Here is a 20,152-nt window from a genome sequence, read left to right as displayed (position 1 = left end):
ACAAACACTCAGCATAGTGATATGGGTACAGCAGACAATGTTGAACACTGTGTGACTTAAACCCAGTTGGACCCTGTAGACAGGACATATATCCCACGCTCCAGAAAAGAGCCATGGCATTATGGCATTCAAGCAGTACTGTAGCTCAGAATATTGTTCCCGGCTACATTAACTGCAAAAAGAGCTAATTATAACTTCAAAGCCACTTGTTGAATTATGCTACAGACCAAACAGGCTTTCCATAATAACATACATCAGTGTGTGCACACAGGCTGTCTCCCCTACTTAGGCCACAGAGAGTGTGCCTGGTTGGAGCAGACTGAGGGGGCCGTGTGTTTCTGGAGAGTGTCCATTAATTAAATCCTTTCACCGGTGGGACATAAGCTTTCTTTGCAACAATTACATCCTGCCCGAATTTGCATTTTAATTATAACTTGTCGATTGCAATCATGTGAAGCATGAACCGATTTCTAATTAAGAGGCTCGGTGGTGCATTTTTTTCTTCTGTTTTTAGGAGGGAAAAAGGGAACTTGAGTCATCCCTTTTGGGTCAGAATTTAAGTCCTACAGTATGAGCAAGTCATAACCCTGGCTCCCAATAAAGTGGAATTTAATTTATCTCACAGTCAAGTGAAAGGTTACCTCCTTTGAGCGGGTACACTAGTAAGAAGGATTTCAAAGATTATTTCTCAAAGTTTGGAGAAGTTACTGACTGTACCATTATAAAAGACAAACACAAAAGAAGATCAAGAAGATTCGGTTTTAGAGGCTTCAAGTGTGGACAAAGTGCTAGAGAAAAAAGAACACAGACTTGATGGGAAACATATCGACCCAAAGAGGGCAAGGACAATGAAAAAGTTCAAGTAGTTTACCAGCAGCAACAATTTAGGGGTGAATATGGCAGAGGGTGGTGTCCTCCCAGTGGTCGTCTTCTCAGATTATAATCATTGACGGCATAATGGGCGATGCGCTGTTTTGCGCCCGGTGTGGTAAGTTGCCTGTCTCATGTCTCCTATTTCCAGATATGTCCCTTATCATCTTAAACTGCTTTTCTAAGTACCAGAATTGCTGAGGGTAAGGAGGTGAAGTGGTTGGAAAGGGAGAGGTGTTGATGGTGTGAATGGGGTTCATAGCCACTGGTCCCAGTGTGGGTGTGATATGGTTGTATCAGGGTGGATTTCTTTAGTGTTTTGGTCATATTTGATTGTAATTTTGGGCTTTATTTGAATGTTTCTTGGATGTATACTGGATGACAGAATCCCATCTCGGTGGGCTTCTGTTTTAAGAGGGGGGATATGTGACGGTCCAGCTAACCCCGCCCACGGGCAGATTGGATTATTGGTTATGTCCTTGTCTCTGCTCAGGTGCGCGTGATTGGCTGGAGGTTAAAAGGTTATTTCTAGTCCGTGTTAAACTCATCTTATAATTTAATAAATGTCCATATTATTATTGAAATTTGCGTGGTCTTCCCTTCTATGTCGCGTACCTAGAGCCAGTACGTTACACTTTTCAGAGGTGGCTCAGTCAGTCTAAGGGCTTGTAAGCTTGAACACTCATTCAAACTTATACATATTTATTTCTGACTTTTCGTTAAGATTCACACTGTTTTGTGCACGTCCTGAGAAGGAAGTAGGATTACAAGATTTTGATTTGACTGATGATAAACAGTTTAAGCTGGGAAGTATTATCATTTCAAATTTGGCACCTGTCACCCCAAGATATATCGATGCCATCAAGACCAGAACCCTGACAATCATGAATTAAGAAACCTTTCAGGGAAAGTGAGTTTGTTCTGAGAAACTAAAATGACTCACTACACCTCCAGGTACTATGAGGAGAAATGTATAACTGTCTCTGAGTTTGAAATGCACATGATTTCCCGATTTTATAATTCTCTTGAGATTTCTCTCAAACGAGTGCCCTTCAGTCTGTGTCCCCACTGCCTCAGGCGAGTCGGGTGAAGAAGGATGAAGCCTCTCTCAGGCCAACGATGAAGGAAGCCCCTTGATGCATCCTGTCTGTATTGTGGGCCTGCACTGAGCAATGGTAGCACTGCGGATGGGAGGAGGGGTGTTTACTGAATGAAACTGGGAACAGTCCTGACAAACACTTAGGTATGCACACTCTGACTCCCTCTTGAAGACAGGAAAAAACACCTTTCAGAGTGCTTCTGGTGGTCACAGGTAAAGGCTATTGTTTGTATTTCAAGGTTTTGTAATTATTTGTTAATACAGAACCCCTTATGTGTTTTGTGTGTCTCTTTTTCACACAAAACATTTTCGTTGTGAACAGGACACAATATGGTGCATGATGGTGCATATATGAAACATAATATCAACCTTCAGGGCAAAAGGTTAAAGGTCCTAGTTCTTGTGATTGTTGCCGAGTAAATACGTAGATATAGTTCTGACCTATTCACCTGTTTTTGTAAATGGGGACAGACTTACTCTTTGTTGCTCCTCAGACAACCCAGGTATGTTTTTTGACCCGTGCCCTGTCAAATGCATATTCATCACTCATGCCAGCAATTTCAGCATAGAGCTGCACACAATGTGTGCTGCCACCAGTGATGTCTGCCTCTGTGCCTTTACGGGCTGCTTGAGGAAAGTGGCCTTGCACAGAATGCTTAAGTACTTGGGTGCCATGGCAACCTATGGGCCTGGCTCTCTGTGAGGTAGAGTGTCTGTGGGCAGTTGATTAAGACCTTATAAGGATGCACTGAGCCGGCTGATATTGGTGAATCATCCCGGGGAATAGAACAGACATGGACCTCTCTGGTTCTCTTCATTTAATATACAATACCTGCTGAGAGAATACTGATGCAAATGACATTGTGTAAGATCTAATTCACCTGGTTATTACAGATGTTTCTGGGATAGAGAGATAGGGGATGGCAGGAATGGAACTTCAAAGCTGATACATGGGTCTGGGGTCTTTCATCTTAGGCAATAAGGGTTTTCTGTAAGTCTTAGCTTACAGTATGGTTTGCTTTCAAAATGCCAGTGATATAGTCGCTTACAAACCAAGGGTGTCACATTTTTGCAAAAGTGGCTAGCCTGTTTCACTTGCTAACTAGCTTGCAATTGTACACAATTGTAGGTAAAGTGTGGTAAAATTGTCCCCTGCTAACCTCTCATAATATTTAACAAACTAGACGTAAAGCAAAGCGTTACAAAATATGAATTGTTCGAATTGTCGGGTGTGCCGAATTGTTCAGTAGGTTTTGACACAGAATGAGTCATGGTTGTCAGTGTGTTTGTGTGTTTTTATGTGTTTTGTGTGGAATTATTTGTGATAGATTTTGATGATTTGGTTATGTAATGTTTTGTGTACTACTTTTTTGTGGATTGTTTTGGTATATTTTTCTTTTGCAATGTAGTTTGTTAAAACAGGTCACATAGAGAGGTGCAGAAACAAAGTGAAATTTACAACCACCAACAGGTGGCGTTATAGGTGATATCAGTCAGGCATATGTACGCATTCGGGCCGGATCCAGTGTCCACCCTAAGACATTTTCTCTGGATCAAACTATTGTGTTTTGTTGCAAGCACTAACAAGTTGGCAAAGTTTGAGGGTCTGCCACGCCCACACCTTCCGACTAATGAGGAAATCTTATATAACTTTTAGTCGCCCATGGCTGAAGAGTAGCCTGACCACATTTCAAGGCATTACCATTAAATCTGTCGGAGGAGTTCGATCAGATGCGAGGTGTGCAAATACCGTCAAAACGCATCTTCCACTCAAAATGGCCGACTTCCTGTGGACGTGCCACCATGGCGTCAAGATACTTTTTGGTGCGTCCAAGCATGATGAAGACGTGTACCGAATTCCGTCAAGCTACGCCAAAAAAACCCCAATGCGCAGGTTTTTTTGCAATGTTCTAGGGGGCGCTACAGAGCCATTTTGCTCCATCCATGGACAAAAACTCTACCGGAGATGGACGGTTAGAGGCTTGATGTCCCTGGCAAATTTGGTAATTTTTCGAGCACTTTGACATACATGCGATTAAAACACCTCATTTATGCGTTTTAATTTATAACTAGGTGGCGCTATACATGTAATGACTGGTTATGGTATGGGTTGACATGGCCCCTTAACACAAACATACAAGAACAATTTGGCCCTCCAAGGCCCTACGGTTCTCGGGATATTCGAAGAAAACTGTGTCCCGCCACCTACTGGCCAGTTGGTTTATAACCATATAAATCAATTTATTGCATGCCCCCCCCCCCGTGAACGGAATTCACCCTTCGCTAAGCCCCGCCCACCTTAACTACTGTTGCTACGCCTGACAAGCTTTCGTACCTGGCATATCAATCTCAATGATAAGTGCCGTTATCTGACGTCCGCAGAGAGATAATTACTAATTTCTGGAGTTCAGGGGAGATCTCTGAAAGAACGAGGCAAAAGGGGCTTCAGTATGCTTTTGAGGGATACATACATGATATCTGCGCGAAGTCAGACAATGGGGAAATACATATTAAAACCTCCGGCAACCCCCCTGATGCTCCCACGTAGGAACTGACACAGGGAGAGCAGCAATCGGATTGGGGAAGTTGTGTGTCGGCCGTCATTTAACAAAATGCTAAAATATATTGAACAGTATGTCAAAGCGAGCCTGCATCTTGTCTCTTACCATTTTATTTTACGTTAAAATGTACGCATTATAAACAAAGAACCGTAATCATTTGCAAGCAATACTGAGATGAGTTAACTATCCGCTAGCTTGATAACATTAGCTTGTCCTCATGGTGGAGACTTAACAAAGTGCCAAAATACATTCAACAGTATGTCAAACGCGAACAGTAGATATGTATCTTATAGTCTCATTTTACGTTAAAATATGTGCATTGTGAACAAAGAACTGTAATTATATGCAAGCAATACTGAGATGAGTTAGCTCGCTTGCTAACATTAGCTTGTTGTAAGCAAATGTAAGTGTTCTTTGTAAACATTCAGCTGCGATTGGGGCCTCCCACACTTCTTTATCGACTCACGGCATTTCTCATATTGAGTTTTGGGTTTTGGGAATGGAAAAATTCAACCCCACCCTCCAAACTCTTTGGGTATCGGCTGTCGGTTTTGCACAACCCATAGGCACAGTGCTTCGGAATCTTCACTTTGCCAAATGTTTGTCAGGTCCTCCGCGCTTAGTTACCCGTTGCTAAACTACGATTGGCCTGGGGCAGTTTTTGGGCGTGGCTTAGCGAAGGGTCAATTCCACTTAACTTAACTTGCAGTCAGAAGGTGTCATAATGATCCCACACCTCCGATTTCGTGCAGTTCTGACCTTGTCAACTTACAATTAACATTTTTTACAACACTCCATTTTTGCTTTTTTATTTGTAACTAGGTGGCACTATACATGAAATAAGTGGTTGTGGAATGGTTGACGTGGCCTCTTAAGACCAACATACAAAAAAAATGTGGTCCTCCTAAGCCCTACGGTTTTCAACTTATTCACAGAAAACTGAATCGTCCCACCCTCTTTAAAAGAGGTCCAGTCCGACGGGGGTGCAACGGATCAAAACGAAAATCAATGGTTCAACGCTAATCTAGTGGGGCTACATGCCCACCAAATTTCGTGCACCCCGGTGTTTCAGTGTCCCGGGAATCGTTGCCTCAGCGCTGTCGCGCGGCGGTCATAATAATTATAATGCTACCACCCATTACTTGAGTTCTGTTCCTGATCACAACCACCCATTACTTGAGTTTCTGTCAAAATGCATCAGTTGTGCAGAGATAAATTTGCCCCACAAACATAACATCTGACAGAGATTGAGACACAGGCTGTCTCAGTGGCGGCGCCAGAGATTTTTTTCTGGTGGTGCTATGGGGGTGCTCGGCGTTTTACTGAGGGTGCTATGAAATTAGGGTGATAGCATATGAGTCTCATTTTTCTCTACTACAACACCTCCCCACCATATCGTCACATATGTTTACACGTTTGATCTCTAACGCGTCTTTGGGGTACATAAAAAGCGTCATTCAAATCGATCGTATTATTATTATTATCATTAGGCTACTTCTGACGGACGCGCACAAAGCCGCGTTCATCTCCGACGGTCAAAATGGATGCAGCATGTTATAGATAACGTAATCCCAAATACTTCACTTACTTCAGTGTGTGGATTAAAGTTTGCGCCAGATGACTATCACACAGCAGGAGACTCAAACGCGGATCCGCATTCGAATCGCCAAACCCGCGTGACTGTCACATTCGTTTTGATGCCGTAGGACGGATCAGCGCCGCCTCCGGCCGGCGCAGTAAATGCTGCTATCGAACAGCAGCTCCTGAGCGGACCCACATCTGATCCGGGGGCCGGACGCGCCTTTGAGGACCGTTTTGGCTCCGCCAAGAGGATCAGGATCGGATCCACGAACGCGGACGCGCCTTAACGGCTGTAACGGCCGTGGCTACATATTAGAGCCCATATCAGTGGAATTTTTAATTGCCGCCTCTCATTGCTTCCAGATTTTCTTTGAAGGAGCCTATACCATTGAGCTGAGCCCTCTTAAGTAAGTGTATTGATTTATTGATATATTGCGAGATTCACAGTAAACATTTGCCTTTGTGTTTTTTTTTTTAATCATCATGTATATTAATGCTGTGTAAATAATATTGTTTGATATTGTATCATACCATTTATGCATCAGACTATTAGCTGATGTGATGATCATGTGAGGCTGAAGCTATTTGATTTAAAAGGGGATAGCAATTTCGGCAGAATATGTTATGGTAGAGTGATTAAAAAAACACATTGTTATTAGGTCTGGTCTGTTTTAATGAGTTACTCATATGTAGCCTATGGTAGCGGCATGTAGCTGCTAGCTAGCATGCTGCTAGGTGCGATTGCAACATTTTGCAAGTTATTGCTAGTGAATGTGTTAATGTTCACGTTTGCAATGCAAACTATACATCAAGCTGATAATTTCGCTGGTACTGGTTTTTCGGTCAATAAAGTAGGGTGAATATTAGTCAATGAGCTTGTATGCTATGGTAGTAGTAGTTAGGCTACAATTTTAGCGTATTCACTCGAGGGAATTAGCATTATAATCTAGATGCATCTGGCGGCGATTTAATGCGCCCCGCATTGCGTGTCTTTCAAGCGAGATGGACAGCAGATTACTTAGGGGCCGATCACACAGGAGGGTCCAGGGTCTACACTTATACATTATTATTGTGGTGGTGACTTGTTTAATTCGATGCATATTATATATTAGTTTACTATTGTCACATGGTATAGGATAAGCCTGTGTCTAGTTAGCTTGGGGGCTAAGAGGTTGGTAATGACTAGCATTGTAATGTATTGATATTTATGTATGCTATTGTTATTTATTGTGGGGTCTCAGTGCCTTGTCAACTGCTGTCTTCCAGGTGTGTCATTGTTTCGTTTATATTCCGATTGGTTTGTACACTCATTTTGTTTAGTTAGCTTGTCATGCCAGGTTTCGCTAGCATTTATGGTATGGTTTTGGTGTGGGGCTAGGCTACTCCCCTAGCCTTGTGTAACGGAAGTTCGCGAGTTTTCGTGAAGGACTTTTTGAGGGCAGACTGTTTAGTTTGTATTTGCTGTTCGTGGCTTGTGTGGTTGTATGCCCTGTCTCTTAATTCTAAGGAAGAGGGAAGGATTCTCACTGCCTTGTCAACTGCTGTCTTGCTGTCTACAATAAATATTCAAAACAGAGTCGTGTGTCCGCTTGCCAGCACAACACAACGCAGAGTGAACAAGCCACCGGTTACACTTGGGACAGGACCCGCCTAATGTGTTGTAAATGACCATGTGAGTTATCTAGTGTAGTGTTGATTTGGGAATGTTTTATGTGTAAGTCGTCTTTTTTTGTTTTCATAAACATACAATCTGTCTGTTTGATTACAGGTGCAGTCAGAAAAAATGCTCTGACACGGTCCGCTACGGAGGCTGAGGTCACGCGACACATTATAAGGTGGTTCAATCTGACTGGGGATCGGGCCACGAGAAGACGTGCCGTGCCGTCCGCACTTGAGTCCCCACACACGGAATAGCCTATTAAATCGAATCGCCTGACTAAATCAACTGTTGAATAAACTTTTGTATTGCACTTCTCGTCATTCATCAGTTATTCATTTTATGATAGTTAAGCTGTACTTATGGACAGATATAATGCAAATTGTAGAAACAGGGCAAAGTAGAATAAGGAGACAACTTAGACTGTTTGTGGCGCAGCATTTCATTGAAGTTGAATAGGCAAGCTATTTGATGTCTGCAACGTCCTAGGCCTATTATTATTATTACTATTATTATTATTATATAGCACTAAATATAGGCTATTTCGATGCTGTTTGAAGATGAGGGTATAATATAAACAAATATTCCTACTTTCATTATCTACATTAGGCTACAGGGTTCTCTAGGAATAGGTTTTGACATAATCTCACAATGAATGTAGGCTAGGCTACTAAACAAAAGAATATGTACAATATACCTCCACCTCCGCGGAGGTAATAAGGTGTTAAGCGCGGATGCGGATCGGATTCAGTGCGGTGCCACGACGGGTCCGCGAGGTATGCACGGATGCGGACCGGATACAGTGCGGAGCCACGGCGGGTCCGCGAGGTATGCACGGATGCGGACCGAATACAGTGCGGAGCCACGGCGGGTCCTCGAGGTAAGCACGGATGCGGACCGGATACAGTGCGGAGCCAATGCGGGCTCCACTACCGCCTCCGTACCGGATCTGTTAGACTGTGCAAGTGGACCCCGATACGGGTCTGTTTCGCGGGTCCGTTGCGGAACCCGCGACACCTCCGCGGCGGATCCGCTGCGGTGTCCTTTTGCTGTATACCAGGTCACCACTACCATGTGCGACAAATTAAACTAAATTAAACTAAGTTCAATACACTTCTAACTAAAGACGGCAGATTAGAATATGAGATAGAATTAACTTAAACAGGCAAAGAGTCAGAAATGCTTTCAAAAAGTGTATATTATTTTAGGTCACACTCACAATCAATAAAAACATGAATGACACCAAACAGTAGGCACTCAAAACCACAATAATAAGAGATCAAAAAGTGTATCAAAAAGTGCACACAAAACTATGCTTAAAACATCCCTTAATTGTTTCCTAATCATTTCTGCAGTTACATTGATGATCTCATTCTGCACGTCATGGTGCACATACTTTGCATTTGACGGGTTGTTATCTAAATTTTTCTAAACGGTTTTATCAAATTTTCCAATTACAGATAGCAACTCGCGGACATTACCCCTGTTTGCTGAATCCTCATCTTCAATGTGGCCTCGCTGTGAGATCCCCTGACAAGCAGTGTAGCGCAAGCTTTCCACAACATTTTTGTAATATTGGTCTTTTCGGACCATCCTGGGCGTTCATGCTTAAGTCACCCAGGGTGCTAGCAGTATGGCTAGCAGCACCCTCAGTAGAGGTGAAGGGTTGACTTGGACCAGGACGTTCCTCTTCTTCTACATCAGAATCAGAATCTTCCTCTTGAACATCTTATTCAACTCGAGGAAATTTGCGGATCAAATACCGATCCATTTTCGTGATTTTGTGAACGCTTGACTTAGAATTGACCGATCGCGAGGATTACTGTTACTTAGCCTACTACTCATTGAACAATCACGTTCACGCAACGTGTCTGTGTCGTGCTACGTGAACAATCTGTTTATTTCAATCTGTTATTTTCTTTTGTGATTCAAATATTATTATCACACAATACATTTTATTAAGAACTCAGAATGAAATTAAATAACAATAATAGGCCTAAATAAACCATTATTTTCTTGGGGGTGCTATGGGGGTGCTATGGCCAATCTAGGGGGTGCTCTAGCACCCCCTAGCCCCCCCCTGGCGCCGCCACTGGGCTGTCTACGCTTTGACCGTAGCATGCTGATGCAGTTTCATCGCATTATGTTGCAGACATCGGCTGAGAAATTGTCCCCTTGTCACAACTGTCCCCATCTCACAAGTTGTAACATGGAGACAGTAATTCATTAAATGCTTAATCTACAGAAATTACTTTGTATAACAATAAATTGCAGAATTATAAATTATTCTCTATAGTGTCTTTATTGATATGAACTATTTTCTTGAATGTAGCTACATCATGATCAGAATAAAACAGATTTAATTATTTGTTTTATTAAGCATTGCTCATGTCTGTGATTCCTTACATCTGTCCTGAATAAATGTGAAATAAACTAACTTAAAAGTAACATTAATGCCCATGTCAAAGATGTTCAAAATGAAAAAGCCCATGAAAAAAAAGTAATAATACATTCTCATCCACTCTCCACAGGGCGAAGAGGTCCTGCCGCACACTTTTACCGCTGGCCTAAATAATTTATTGTTCTTTCTGCTTTCATCTTTTGGACTCAAAACGACTGAGTTGCAGTTTACAGTGTCAGCAGTCCTGCCATATTCAGAGAAAGTGGAGTAGTCCAGAGGTCTTTGATTATGTCAGGAAACGAGCAACTAACCAACCAAACAATGAAGCAATGTTCAAATCAATCAATCAATCAATCAATCAATCAATCACTGGTATGTACATCACTGTTAGCTACTTTTCCATGTTTTGCTGAAAAAGGCTTCCTGAGACAAAGCAGTATTTGGATACATCTATAAACATTATTTGATGAGAAAAATGTCAAAAGACAAAACACTCTATAATGTGTTGGAAAGAAGCTTTTGATGACGTGCCAGACAGTTCAGTCAATGATATGAACTGTGAACCTCACATGAACTGTCTGTCTTTCCCATGGATTTCCCAGTTCCCATTGGTTCAGTGAATTGAAATGTATTGTGATATGCACTGGCTCAATACGTGATTTGGAGCTCAAGCACCCTAAGTGAGCTTCCTCATAAAAAAAGTCTATAGCTGATTCATGTGTGAATGATCCCGTCCATTTGATTTATTACAGCCTGTGATGATGTGAAGAAACTGTTATAAGTGATGTGTGAAGTACTCTGAAATCTATGATATGTAAATGACATAGTTCATGTGTAAAATAAGAATTAAAAATGCAGATGCAAAAGGCTTTTATGTTCAGACAACCCACAAATTCAGGTTCACTGTGCACTTTGCTGATGAGTAATTCGTTTTCACTTCAGTAAAGTTAAACTGATTCCAAAGAGCAAATATTTTGTCGTTTTAAAAGAACCTTAAGTTACCTTTAATAAGTTGGACAGACATCAAACATATGCTGTTTATATTTTTCAGTGCTCTTTAATGAAGATAAAAATCTATCCGAGGTATCGGTCTTGTCATATCTCCTCTGGGTGATAGAGAATGAGAGCACAGTTCAAAACCGACTCGACTACCCCTGGGGCTCCAGTCATGAGGAAGAGTTCTGGATGGTTAATTATAGACTGTCATGGCATGCTGGGCAAGTGAGTGGCAAAGGAAGTCAGTGCAGTGCAGCTTCATCTCGAAAGGCATCTTCAGATGAGCTGACCTCAATGCCATGTTATGACCGGTATATGACTTCCCATGCTTTTGACCCAGTCATTCCAAGAGGAGATCTACACACTTGTGTTCAACTGATTTAATGGAGGTAGTTTATGTGATATTTTATACTTGACTATTTGATGAGTAGATTTAATAAATCACGGACACCGATTTCAAAACGTGGTCACTTTTACTGTGTCCTTAATCCAACTGTCTCTCAAACTGTTGTTACACACATATTAATTGGAACCCGAACTCAGGAGGACGCCACCCACAGGCCAGGAGTATTACACAGAATTACAGTACATCACAGTTGACTTTATGCACTGCACCCAATTTATAACTGTGACTACTTGACTAAAGAGATAACAGAGATAATATCGACAAACCTGTTCAAAAGTCAAGCAAGGACATCCATATTGGTCCTCAGTGTATCATAATGTCAGATACCATAATGTTTATTTTTTTTACAATTCCTTTTACACTGCAAGTTGGCTGTCATACAAATTCTACCTTTATTAATCAGCCGTTTTTAAATATGAATGCGTCCATCATTAAACGTTTAGTACACTATAAAGTGATTCAAACAGTGCGGAAATAACTTGAAGTTAGGTGCAACTGGCAGGGTTCTGTTCCACCAAAGAACAGGTAAAGACACCAGTTAGTAGGCTATATGAGAAGAGAATAATTTAGCTTTGTTGTCCGTGTAACAATAGGCAGATATTTGGTTTAGATGAGAGTCATAATACAAATGTTTTTACCACTGTTGATTTACTATATACATCAGACATGTGGTATCATGATCTCCAATGTTTAGGATAATCCCGTTGTGAAACTATTGTGCACAAGATATTCTCCTTCTGAAGCACATTTTATATTTACAGTATATCAGTAGTATTTCAAAACAATCAAAGTGTTATGTTTCTGAAAGGGGAAAATATTTGAGGGCCACTTAAAAATGAATAATCAATAATCAAGTTTCCGCAGAAGAAGATACTGATTTACATCGGTGCCCAGGCGTCTGAGTATGTTGTTCTGGTGGAGTCGTGTTTGCTTGGGCAAATGCACATAGAAAAGTAGAACAGCTGGTGAAGCAACTGGGTGGGAATGCTACCATTGGTGGCGTCTTGCCACAAGTGTGTGTGTGTCCGAAAGATAGAGTAACTGTGCCAGTGATGGTGCTCATGACGTGATTATCACCCAAGCATGTCCAGATGGTACACCCTTAATGCTAAAATAAACGTTGGTCTGACAAAGCGCGTAAAGTGGCTGATGCCTGAAATTACTGTGTCAGATCATGTTGTAAAATTTGTATTGATCTCCCAATGGGTAGGCCCCCCTTCTCACTGGCTGATCAGTCTGTACAGTGCTCAGGTAAGGTGCATGCCGGTTGTATGAATAATTAGGCTTGCTATCCCTTCTAACATATAGGCTAAATGGTAGGCCCTGATATGATATAAGTACAAAGTAGGCTGTAAACTCATCACCAAATAGGTTAGTTGTAGGCTACCATGCTGTAAGAGCCCTTCCATACATAATGTACCCTGTAGTAGGTGGTTTAGGTTACTCTTTTAGTTTTTTCGCCCTCAACCTTGCAATAACTCCGTGCCCCCCTATAGGGGCCCGCCCTACACTTTGGGAACTTTTTGTATATACACTGTCTACAAGTCTGTCAACATGCTTTTGATACTTTGGATGCTAACAGGAAATAAAATAATGGAGCTTGACAACTCCCCACTGGTATTTATAAAACAAGGTTGCGAGGTTAAAATAGCCCAGCGTGTGCCTAGTGGGCTTACTGCCCTGCAGAACCAGTCAGTACATTATAACTGACTATGATTGTTCTCTTTAGACCCATTAAGTGGTTAAGCCCACCATTCCAACTGAAAAAATGAATCATTGATCTTTCAATGTAAGTAAAACCTTTACTAAAAACTAATACCAAGCATTGTGTGCTGTGTATGAAATAATAATAATAATAATAATAATAATAATAATAATAATAATAATAATAATAATAATAATAATAAAAAAAGCAATGACTATTATAGCCTAGTTAGATTTTAATAATAAATCATTGAACACATTTAAGTGTTTCCAGTTGTTCCTGTGTGCACGAGGATTAACCCTCGGCTATCAATTTCCATTTCAAAAACTAAATGACTCGATTTAAGCTACATCTATTTTCTAATGGTAATTTCGATGAATCCATTGCTCCAGAAAATGTGTCTGTTTGATGGCTACCGTTTATTTAAATGGTTCTATCCTTTATCGTTTTTAATGAAGAGTAGACACAAAAGCCCTATCTGGCTCAATCGTTCCACAATAGCAGCCAAACCCCCTCAAAATACTCTTCACATCCTCCCGCTCATCCTATCCACGCGCTCCAGAGTCAGTCTGACCTTACCGTAAAATCAATCCCCTCCCCAACACATCACTAAAGGCGACCTTCAGATTGATAACCCATTCAGCCAATAGCCGGTGGAGTCTCTATCCCCTCCAACGAACCCTCAAACAAATTGAACATCCAGGTGGGCGGGGCTATAGTGGGCCTGGCTCTCATGTTTGGTTGCAGTGGTAAGCCTTGGATGGGATTTTGTGAGTTTTGTTTGACAGGTTACCTTTTTTATTCATTTTATATGTCTTTGTAATATGTATCTCGTTGGGCAAACTTTTGTAAACAATGTAGTCAGTAGTAATTCATTTTATACCGCCCCTGTTCACATTACTGTTTCCTGTGTCAAAAGTAACCGCTTGGCTAGCAACGCTGATTTCTCTTCCAAATAAAGCTGGTTAGCTTTGAAATTTCAGCCTAATGTCGGTAGTTAGTTAAATTAAAGGTATTCGCTACCTTTCACTGTACAGCAGGAGCCGTTTATTTGTGTATATAACTTTAACGTGTCCTAGTGTTTATTGTTACATTTAAAACATAGCTACATTGTCCACCAACAAGTTTGTTGTCAGGACCAGCTGAACTAGGATACACGATGTGTAACATTCTCCTCTCTGTAGAACTGCAACAATGTTAAAACGACATAGGCTATTGTCTACGATAATGTTGAATTAGCGATATCGAGAAACGCTTGGTATTAGACGTTTCTATTGCTTGTTTTTTGCTTACTATTAAAGAAAGACTCCCTGCTCGTTGGGAGTACCCTGAGGGGGAACCCACATGATTTCCACAGTGATTGTCGTGATTGCATGCAATATAAAGATCCGTTTCTTTCGAATAGTTTGTCAAGTTAGCTAACGTTAACGTTACCTCAGCTAACTTACGTTCTGTTTTGTTCTTCCCATCAGAACTGTACATTGTTGCTGTTGTAAACGATCGGAACTTCAGTGAAGCTTCGTCTGGTCTGACACCGCACCTTTTTGATATCTCACTGGATAGAGTGTTGCTCTTTTCACAGACTGGAAGCTAACATACCTGTCATTCATTACATGGAATAATTTTACGTGGGAACAATTTTCTATCTCATCGCACGTTGGATGGGATGGCTTTTGAAGAAACGTGGCAGTCGTCAGGAAAAGTCTACAGGAGTAACATTTGACTAAAACTTTACACATCTCTTACATACTTTACTACATCCATAAAAATGGATCAGGCAAGTGGAGGAGACGACCCCAACAAGCCATCTAAAAAGAAATCTGGTGAAGATGATGGTAAAAACAAAAAGCTGGTGAGTATCCCCCCTGTAGTGCAAAGGTTTCCAGGTTGCTTTGTAGCCTAAACAACTGTCTGCATATGCTTTAGTACTGGTCACTTTATTAACCGACCAATGTGTTTTTCTTTGTGGTAATTGTCATGAAGTTAAATCACAAATCATGAACATTAGCTTTGTTAGACATGCAGACATAGTGGTCTTTCAATTGGCTTCTGTGTACATCCTAGATCACAGGAAGGAGAAGAGAGAATAAGAAGCAAGTATCAGACACGTGCGGCATATGTTCATCACACATAAATGATTCCATGAAATATTAAAGCATGTATATTCATGAAATATAGAGAATTAATAGTGGATAAAAATCGAGAGATTCAGTATTCAAAGTTCTGGTTAGTGGGTATATGGTGTCCTCATAAAGTTACTATTATAAGGATAAGCAGAGCAATGACGCAAAGAAAGCTATCTCGATGCCATTTTATTTTTATTTTGGGTAAATAGGCCAGTTTACAGTTTGTATTATAAGCAGAGAAGACTGTATTCATAAGAGTTTGTTGGGTATGGGCAGCAGTAAGCAGAGGGTTTCTGCAGGTAGATCGTGTGGAAAATCTCCAGCAGCATCCCACAGCGGAGATAGTCTCTCTTCTTTTTCTCCTACTCTAGACTAAGTGAATGCATAGAACCAAGTTGCCTTACACATGTATATGTAATTATAGGTGGTGGTGATGCACAATGTTATTGCAGCCATCAGCTTATGCAAGATCCTACAATATAGGAGAGAACAGAGACAGGTTAGAAACAGCATAAACATCAGAAACTCACACAAAAACCCGATGTACTGCATATTGTTTAAACATCAAACTCGTTATGATATGGCATGTCACTGGCTGCTTTTGTTGTTTCAGTTTATACAACGTTGTATCAGACTGATAACAACAAGTGGAACATTTAGAGACTTTGCTGGGCCTAGGGCGAGAATTCATCCATCCATGTGACTCGAGTGTGGCTTTTTCCATGAGGGTGTTCGTCATAGGGTAGCTTGTCATGGGGTTTCTTTAGAAACATGACCAGAACTTTGTACTCATCCAAGGGGTATACATGTGAAGAGTCATAAGTGTTCACAGAAAGGATTTTTAGAATGGGAGAAAGTTTTAAGGCTTAAGCCTATCTCTCTGTCTCTCTGTCTCTCTCTCTCTGCTGTTTTGTAAACACTGTTGCTCTGGTGCTGTCAGCTGGTTCTCCCCAAGAGGTGTCGTATGTCACAAGTTATTCCCAGTCATCATTCCCGCTCTGGATCTGACACCATGGGGAGGAATGTTGGAGTCACCATTGCTGAGTGACTTCCCCATCTTCTCCCTCTCACTTACATGGAAGACCCTTTTTAATGCCCTGTGATTAATCTGTTCAAATGCTTCCCTGCAATCCACACGCAGCGGCACACACACACACACACACACACACACACACACACACACACACACACACACACACACACACACACACACACACACACACACACACACACACACACACACACACACACACACACACACACACACACACACACAATTTTTCAGATACGTTAAGTCAATTAGCAGACCCACTACAGGATTAGAAGCAGGCCTTATTTAAAGTCTACATGTCTCAGAAGCTGTGATTACATCAGGGGGAAGGACCATGTGGATTCCTGGAGGACTCTGTCAGCCCCTCCTTTCAGATGATCGTTTTTTTTTTAACTTGGCACTCAAAAGATGAAGTCCATCTCCTAAGACCAGCACGCTGAGAAAGCAGTCTTGTCTCACTGACAGAGAGCTATGAGTTTGATATGGTGTCTTTGTTAGGCTGTGGGGCTTGTGGTAGCACAAGGCCCAAAAGGGAAGTAGGATGGCAGCAGGTGACTCCGGTTCATCCAGATGAATGGCATTGCTCTCATATCATTTCATGTATAGCTTTCGCACATTATGAGGGGTGCTCATTCAGGCCAACTACCTGTGTGCTTAACCCAACCTCACTGCACAGCATGGGAAGAGTTTGGCAAGAGAATTCTTCTGTGTAGGACAGCACCACTGGGCTTGAGGAATGCAGGCTTGGTGCAGCCCCAGGCTGGAGATCCTGATAGGTTAAGCACTCAGCGTGTTTTCAGCAAAAAATGTGCGTGCTGAAAACAGCCTCAGCTGGAAAAAGTGTGCCCATACCTCTGCTGGTCCTCTGAAGTCAACCCTGACCATGTGGGGCTTTTTATGTTGCAAGAAACCTCAGTGCTAGGGTGTACCACACTAAATGATGGTAACAAAATGTAAAGCACACGCCACAAGTCTTATAATAGCAGTGTATGGAAAGTTTAGGGAGAAGCTGGAGAGGAAGTTTTCCACAGCTGGGGAAGGCAAAGTGTTAGTTCTCCATAGTGTTATTGGAGCCCTTCCTCAAATATAAACAGTTTAGTCGCTCTCCCTGTCTCTCCCTCACTCTCTCTGCCCCACCCTATTAAGTCCAGTCCTCTATGCTCTTTTGGGTGCAGTCTGGCTGAGAGAGTGCTGATGTCATCCCCCCCACCCTCTTTCTCGCCACCCCTCAATTTATGAGCTCACAACTATGTGTCAGAACACAGTCCTCGTCAGGCATGTTCCTTGTTTCACAATTGTGGATGGGCTTGGGACACTGTCCTCCCACTGTTGCGAAACTGCTGTTTAGAAGGGAGGAAGTCATCCCTCATGTTGTTGGGTGGACAACTCAAGTCTTTAATTTGAGCAGATTTGAAGCTCTGTATTTGTGTTTGCAGACTTTTCATAAACAATAATCTAATCTCTCTATCTCTGCTTTCTAATCAGTTCAGCTACCCAGCCATTTGCCTACCTTCTCAATGTCCTTGTGGATCAGGGAGTCAGGAGTAAAGAGAAGTCTGTCTTGAGTAGGATTACACGAAGGTTATCTGCATTTGAGCATGCCAAGAGCTTTTAGCAGCCTCTGGATTGCTGTAAAGCACTGGAGGTAATCCTCTGTCACCCAGCGACTCAGTCTGACAGGGACAAAAAAAGAGATTTGGGAAAGAACAACTGTTCCCATCATGTTTGTTTAACAGAGTTACCCCGCAGGTTTACGTCATAGCACCATGTCTGGGACTGGGGCTTTGTTGAGTGCACAAATAAGGCCATATTCTGGATTTGGTGTGTGTATCTTCACACAACTGCCTGTTCATTCTAGGTGATGAATAGGATGCCAAAGGATTTTAAGCATTTAGCTGACTGTTTATTGCACTGAACTGATTTCAGTGAAGTGAATCTCATTTAAGAGAAATAGCTGGTCTCTTTGTCATGGCTATCCAAAAGAGAAAATCAGATTTTCCTTGTTTGGGGAACAAACAGTTATACACTGGCCCCTTAACAAGATGGACACACTTGTTGAAGTCATTTGAGTGGAATTCAGGAAATCCAGTTTGTCTGCATAGAATAATGCTGCATGCCAATCCCATGTCACAACTTCCTTGGAACACATGCTTCCGCAATGCTACGCACTAGGAGACGGACATGTTGACCGACTGATGCATTTCCTGATGCATTTTTTCACTATATTGGCCTAAGCATGATGGATTCTCTTTTAAAAGCAGCTGCAGCACAACAATAGCAATTTGCAAACATGATTAATCCTAAGTATATTTACTCAAAAGTAAAGAAGTATGAATAGGAATAATATCTGACCACGTGTCTTTCAGATCATATGAATGGAAAGGGCAAGATACACTTGAAAACTATATTCATACAATATAATTTCTTATAACTTGTATAATTTCTTGCCTATTTCCTTGGCTCATTGTGCCTGCTGTTATATAGTGAAACAGCACTGATACGATGGACTAAATTACAACCATTGTTTGATAAAGAGTTCATCAGCAGTTTGTAAGCATTAGAGTCAGGTGAAGAAATTACAAATACGATGTGCCTTTTGAGATTTTTGCCTTGAAATGTTTTAGATAAAAAGGCTTTGAATACTTTTGAGAAGTCAGTATGTCAGGGTTAGGGCTGCAACAATCATCGCATCACAGCCATACCCCGGTACTAAGTACTGCGCTGTTGAGCTTGTCACTGCAATAACACCTCTTTCCCATTATCTGAGAGTGCTGCCATCCCCATGTAGCTTGTGGCTTGGTCTGTGGTCTTACCTACACATATCCGTATATTAAAAGGATGACGTCCACAGAACACTCCTTTGCCTCCCTCTGTCTACACAAGAACAACAAAAGGAGCAGTCCACTGAGCATACACACAACATTTGGTAATCACATAATTGTAACCCTCTGGTCCACTGACCATTAATTGCTTGGAAAACACAACTTGAATATGTGAATATTGCTTTCAAATTAATGTGAATGTGACATGTTACTATAAGTGGCCGTTTCGTTTGCGATTGCAACCAATCCTCATGTCTACACTACACATAATAGCAATATTAACAGACATTTTGATTATGTGTATTTTTATTTCCTTAAACGTTTTCAGATCAACAATGTCAACATATCAAGGGACAAGTAATATCAAATGAATGAACTAGAAGAGCAGACCTCTACCAAGGCTAAATGCTGTTTCTCACAACGTTAGCGACAGTGAAACTAAATTCGTGGATCTGCCCTGTGATTCAGATTTCCTCGAGAATTGACTGGTGTCTTCAGTGGCCCATCCTACGCTTAAAAAAAAAAAGTTTCATTGAAAATGCTGATGTTTTTTTTTGTGTCATATTGCTCACTGACAGACAAACAAACCAAAACAAAACATAACCTCCTTGGCAGAAGTAATTGAACACAGGGGGGTTCGGTGCTGGGTTGGTTCTTTCCTTCTGAAAATGGGCCAAATCAAAATTTGACTCCTTGCCCAGGATGCAATTTGTAATTAGCACATACCTCCAAGTAGACAGTGCGTATCTTGCCCATTACCTTAAGTCGTGAAGGGTTTTCACATTTTTCACCTCCCCTGACTGTTAAGTTGAGGTTAATCAAAGACTTTACCCTTGAAGATAGTTTCAGCATGTCAAATATAAACATCCGGCACCAT

The 20,152-nt window shown here is 41.5% G+C and overlaps 1 protein-coding gene across 1 annotated transcript in view; it reads left to right on the top strand.

Moving 5' to 3' along the window:
* Nucleotides 1-14,788: 14,788 nt before the first annotated feature.
* The window catches only part of diaph2 (diaphanous-related formin 2), a 388,150-nt gene continuing 382,786 nt past the window's right edge, over nucleotides 14,789-20,152 (top strand). Inside the window, exon 1 of the mRNA XM_080840181.1 lies at nucleotides 14,789-15,128. Within this exon, the coding sequence (XP_080696307.1) occupies nucleotides 15,045-15,128 (84 nt within the window). The 5' untranslated portion in view covers nucleotides 14,789-15,044. The remainder of the gene's footprint in view (nucleotides 15,129-20,152) is intronic.

The sequence above is a fragment of the Sprattus sprattus genome, assembly GCF_963457725.1.
Source record: "Sprattus sprattus genome assembly, chromosome: 6".
Taxonomy (NCBI): Eukaryota; Metazoa; Chordata; class Actinopteri; order Clupeiformes; family Clupeidae; genus Sprattus; species Sprattus sprattus.
This window is presented reverse-complemented; position numbering and strand designations above follow the sequence as displayed.